Source organism: Leuciscus leuciscus (genome assembly GCF_965113295.1).
Source record: "Leuciscus leuciscus genome assembly, chromosome: 3".
Classification (NCBI taxonomy): domain Eukaryota; kingdom Metazoa; phylum Chordata; class Actinopteri; order Cypriniformes; family Leuciscidae; genus Leuciscus; species Leuciscus leuciscus.
The window spans coordinates 17504072-17510034 of record NC_138727.1 but is presented as its reverse complement, the minus strand read 5'-3'; the positions used below and the strand labels follow the sequence as shown (position 1 = coordinate 17510034).

Here is a 5963-nt window from a genome sequence, read left to right as displayed (position 1 = left end):
GTCAAAGTCTTTGTTTGTTGTATATTTTGTCTACGTTTATGTTAATAAACTGCACATGGGTTCTGCAAACTTGCCTTCAGTGGACTTCATTACAATAACATTAATTTCACCATTATTTTTCAAGATTATGTGTTGCTATTAGTTAAACTATTAACCTATAAATCTCTATGCACGAAAATCTCTACATTATTTTCTGTTTGTGTGTTTGTGGTTGTGTGTGTGTGTGTGTGTGTGTGTGTGTGTGTGTGTGTGTGTGTGTGTGTGTGTGTGTGTGTGTGTGTGTGTGTGTGTGTGTGTGTGTGTGTGTGTGTGTGTGTGTGTGTGTGTGTGTGTGTGTGTGTGTGTAATACAGACCTACTAATTAATGCATATGTGCATTGTGCAGCACTTTTGGTTGTGATAAATACATATGTTGAGTTCCTTGACTTCATATTAACCCCCATTCTTCATTTTCTTTTACTTCGATCAACCTGCACTTCAATAATTCCGGTCATATAGAAAACATCAGTTGTTATTCCTGTCCCCCACAAAAACTCATCCATCAGAGTTAAATTACCACAGGCCTGTATCATTAATCTCTATCATAATGAAATGCTTTGAGAAAATGAGGATGCAGTGGCTTGTCTCTTGCACTGTCTTCTTCAACACCTAGATATCCCTGGAAATGATGCCAGACTTCTTTTCATTGACTTTACTGTAGCTCCGCCTTTAATTCAATTCAGTGTCACCAGGTAATCAAGGAACTACAGTGTCTGCAAGTTCCATCCTCTAATACATTGGATTTATTCTTTCCTTTCTAATAGACCACAAGTGGGAAAGGTGGAAGATGCATTATCATCCACCATTGTTCGCAACACTGGTGCCCCTCAGGATGTGTTTCTTTATATTCTCTATACAAAAGACTGTCAGAGTCTACTTGCCACTACTCATTACTTTAAATATGCAGACGATACAGACATTCTTGCACTGCTTAATAAGAACTTAATATGATTCTTTTTTTGGACTATCAACACCCCATAGCATATTTTAGTGCATGGTGTGATGATAATATTTCAAAGACTAAGGAACTAACAATCCATCCTTCCAGTATTATCATTAACAGAAAGATGGTTGAAAGGGCGGAGCATTCCAGATATCTTATTGTTATTCCTACTTCTAATTTATTGGACTGTGTCATTTCATTTACGCTCCAGAAAGCACATCAAATTTTAAATGAACAAGACCATCCACTTTATCAGTATTTTATCTCCCTTCCTTCTGCCCGCAGGTATAGACTCCCTATATGCAGAAAGGCCAGCTATTGGAAGACTTATGTTCATATAGCTATAAAAGCGTTAAATACATAAGAAATCAGCCATTGACATGTCATCTTATGCTCTTGCATTTGTTGTATGATCTTGTTTTTGTTTTGTTTTTTGTCTGTGATTGTTTTGATTGTTGGTATGTATGGTGTTGTGTGTTTGTGTTTTTTACGCATCCATTCGTCTCTGAGGACAAATAAATTATCTATCTATATAATCTGCTTTTTTCAAAAGTTTACATCCAGACCTAAATAATAAATAAAAATAACCATTAACTGCATTTATATAGCGCTTTTCTCTGCACTCAAAGTGCTTTACATAGAAGGGGGGAATCTCCTCAACCACCACCAATGTGCAGCATCCACTTGGATGATGCGACGGCAGCCATAGTGCGCCAGAACGCCTAACACACACCAGCTTATTGGAGGAGAGGAGACAGAGTGTTGAAGCCAATCAGTATATGGGGATGATTAGGAGGCGATGATGGACAGAGGCCAATGGGTACATTTGGCCAGGATGCCAGGGTCAAATCCCTACTCTTTCGAAGAACATCCTGGGATTTTTTATGACCACAGAGAGTCAGGACCTCGGTTTTGTCTCATCAGAAGGACGGTGCTTTTTGACAGTATAGCGTCCCCGCCTCTATACTGGGGCGTTAGGACCCACACAGACCACAGAGTGAGCACCCCCTGCTCACTAACACCTCTTCCAGCAGCAACCTAGTTCTCCTTGGAGGTCTCCCGTACTGACCAGGCTCAACCCTGCTTAGCTTCACTGGGCAACCAGTCTTGGGCTACAGGGTGATATGGCTGCTGGCTGACCTACTCAGATGTAGATGTGTTTTTCCTAAATTAAGACATTTGTAATAATGAAGCCCAGTCCTACATATCCATGCAAACATGGGAAAAGTAGGGAAACTGAGTATCACAGTTATTCATACAATTGGCTGAATCTGTATGACTGATGCAAAAATGTCTGCAAAAGGATTTGATTCATTTAAGGAAATCACTGCCTCAGCAAATTTGCTGCTTTATCTGGCTGCATATTCTTAGAATATTCCTTAGTCTCTCAAATGTTTAACACTTAATGCATTGGAATGGTGTGAGAAAGCTAGTCATACCCATACATGCACCATGCACATTAAAAATGATCTAACCTCTACAGAATTAGCATATTATTGTATTCATCTCTTATATAATAAAATGAACTTTGACATTATAGTTAGTTCTCATAGAACTCATAGTAGGCTATGTATAAGTCATGCACATTGCAGCCTATATGCCTATACCATTACAAAAAAATAAGTTTATTCAAGTGTGCTAATAGTATACTTCCAGTCTACTCTTTATTACTTCTCAAACATTCTTAAAAGTATACTTGACTTATACTGACAGAAAAGTCAATCTTATCTACTTAATCTTTTGACTGTGATATTTTTAAAAGTATAATTAAATATTCTAAGAATACTTGGCTTGTAATTGTGTTTATTCTTTTGATTGAGTAGCCAATTAATAACTTTTTTCCACATAGTTTTACGTGCTATACTAAAAAGTGGCCCAATTTAGTCCCAAGAAGTACTGAAATAGTACACTTACAAGTATACTACTACATTGATCTAAGTAAAGAATACTTGAACTTTACATAGGTATACTTAATAGAATGAACTTGAAGTAAAGTACACTTTTTTATATGAGGGCTTAAAATAATGGTGTCTTAAAAGAATTACAAGTTTGGAATATGTAGCAGGGGTGTCCAAATCCTGCTCCTAGAGGGCCGCCGTCCTGTAGAGTTTAACCCCAAACTGCTTCAACACACCTACCTGAAAGTGTCTGCATTCGTCTAGTATGCGAAAAACAGTATGTGACAAAAGAAGTATGTACAATTCACAGTATTCATAAAAGAGTAGGTAAAAATAACCCGTATGACCTACTTCTTCCGGAAAGATTCTGAAGTGTGCATACGATGGACATAAGAATTAGGTAGACAATTAGGACATAAGGAGCAGGATTGGACACCGCTGATTTAAGGTGCATAATGAGATTGAATGAGTGCACTTGATAATGTCCGATATGGTTTCGGACACCACGACAAATGGATGTCCCCTCATATAGAGGACTATATAAGGGAATAGGAGCGATTTCGGACACAGTCTTAGAAACTTCCAGGCAAATGTGTTGAGACAGGTTGGAGCTAAACTCTGGGGGAAATTGGGCAAGATTGGACACCCCTGTACTAGAAGATTCAGCATTTGTTGGATCAGGCTTCCACAGCACTTCAATGCTCTCTGCTGGTTGTGCTGGGAACTACTGTGCTGCAAGCAGATTTTGAATAGCCATATGGCAGTATTGGACAATTGCTGTTAAAACAACACAATTCATGTGGGCACCTAAAGACTTCTTCAATATCTAAACCTAATCTTGTTTTGTTTGATGTTTTGTTGAAGTCTATTTATAATTAGCTGTGTTCTGATACTGTTTGGCTTAAAGTCTAGTCTATGCACATCTGTTAACTTTCCTCGCCAGCATTTCTTTTATTTTTTTATTGCCAGGCATGCCAGCCAAAATTTTCATGGCCCCCAGAATATTTTTGCATGAATATCTGAACATGCAAAAGTCAAAAGTGTTTAATCAACACTTGAATGTGGGTGAATGTGTTTTTTTTTTGTGAGTAAACTGAGAAAATCGCATTTTTGTCAAAGACTACGTCTGGATCAATTTCAGAACGATGATCAAAACGTAGATGGAGTAGATCGAGTCCATCAACACCCCCAAAGCTTGCACAGACCTCGTCCTGGGTCGACATTTCATTCAGTAACATTAGGCATTTTTTATTTATATGCTATTTAATACTGATGATACCCAAAAAAAGACTGCAACATTATTACCACTTTCAAAGCCCAGAAAGGTAGTAGCCTTAAAGACATTGTTAAAATATTCCATGTGACTACAGTGGTTCAACCTTAATGTCATGAAGCGACGAGAATACTTTTTGTGCGCAAAAACACACAAAAATAATGATTTTATTCAACAATTTCTTCTCTCCCCTGTCTTCTTCTCTGACACTGTTCACGGTGTAAACACAGTGCAGTGCTTCTGGGTTCTAAGTCAGAACGCCGACTCAGTATTGACCGGCTCCTGCATCAGCATCACATGTATGTGAGAACAGACCGTCAGAGATCTGACACAGAAGAGAATAAATTGTTGAATAAAGTCGATATTTTGGTTTTTCATAACATTAAGGTTTAACTACTGTAGTAACATGGACTATTTTAACAATGTCTTTATTACCTCTCTGGGCCTTGAAAGTGGTAATATCATTGCCGTCTATTGGGGGGGTCTCTCGGATTTCATCAAAAATATCTTAATTTGTGATCCGAAGATGTACAAAGGTCTTAAGGGTTTGGAACGACATGAGTAAATAATGATAGAATTTTCAATTTTGGGTGCTAACTCTTTAAATATTATAATTGATCATGGGTTCAGAGTTTGTTCATTAGAACTGTGCTGTATTTTTAAAGATATTTACACTTGTTTCATCTTGATGTGTTCATCGTTATTTTATAAATCAGTTCATTTTTGTTAGAATGTTCCTTATACATACAAAAAGGCTCACAAGCACAATGGGGATTTGCTCTGATTCTATGCCTATACTGACCCATTTCTGTGACCACAAGGTCAAAAGTCCTCAACAATTTTATGAAAAAGTACATATTAAGATAACATCAACCAAAGCTACAGTAAAAAAAAGTAAAATTCAGCTAAATGTTTTCGCTGATGTTTAAGTATGTGAATCATTAGGTTAATGGTTATTTTAATGGATTTGTTATGTAAGCATTACCATAATAAACTGTAAATTACATTAATATATACATGTTAAACTGTAATGCAAACAATTGTATACAGGGATCCTGATTCCATCTCTCTCCACCAAGAGGTCATTGGTCTGGAAAAGTTTGAAGAGCTCATGGTAACATCTGTAATGGGAGTATGTCAGTTATTGATTAGTCTGTGTGAAGGTGGTTAAGCGGTTCATTGTATTACAGAAGATGGTGGAGCCCAAGCCTATTGGATTGCAGGGGAACATCTGTCACCATTCTGCCTCATAGTGGACACATATTAGGCCTTTTCTAATTCAATAAATTCATATCAATAAGAAATCACGAGACATATAATTAAACCAATTAAAAATTCCTATTTCCTCCTGAAGCAGCTGAGCCGATGTCCAAGAGCGAGCGCGCGCCTCTCTCTGCTGCGCGCGCGTTCAAAATAAGAGCAGTTTCGGCTCCGCTCGGCTCTTTTCGTCTTCATCAGTATTCTTACCGTGTCCACTGAGTTGAAACGAGTCTCAGAGACGGAGCCGCAAAGGAGGAGAGGAAGACTCCCGCATCATCGCGCCCGCTCTTTCCCTCACCAGCACCGCGGAATAACCAGAGCCTCTGCGCTTTAACTGTGGTTTATTTTAACATGTGTCGACTCTATATTGTTCCCGCTGTTTTGTGAACAGTGCGCGTTTGGTGGATGTGGTCGCGTGGATAAGCAGAAGACGATGATTTTGTCGGGTCTCCTTTTCCCCGCGTTATGGGGACTGGCGCTCGGCGGATCTCCGAGCGTCCAAATCGGTGAGCGCACTCCACCTGTCTACGCCTTTTAGATCATGCTCATC

At 38.6% G+C, this 5963-nt stretch overlaps 1 protein-coding gene across 4 annotated transcripts in view; it reads left to right on the top strand.

Annotated features, from left to right (window-relative positions):
- Positions 1-5610: 5610 nt before the first annotated feature.
- The window catches only part of gria2a (glutamate receptor, ionotropic, AMPA 2a), a 41339-nt gene continuing 40986 nt past the window's right edge, over positions 5611-5963 (top strand). For 2 of the 4 annotated variants that reach the window (XM_082164671.1, XM_082164673.1), the window contains exon 1: positions 5611-5919. In XM_082164671.1, the coding sequence (XP_082020797.1) occupies positions 5847-5919 (73 nt within the window). In that variant the 5' untranslated portion in view covers positions 5611-5846. The remainder of the gene's footprint in view (positions 5920-5963) is intronic. The other 2 variants (XM_082164672.1, XM_082164670.1) reach the window with 2 other exon arrangements.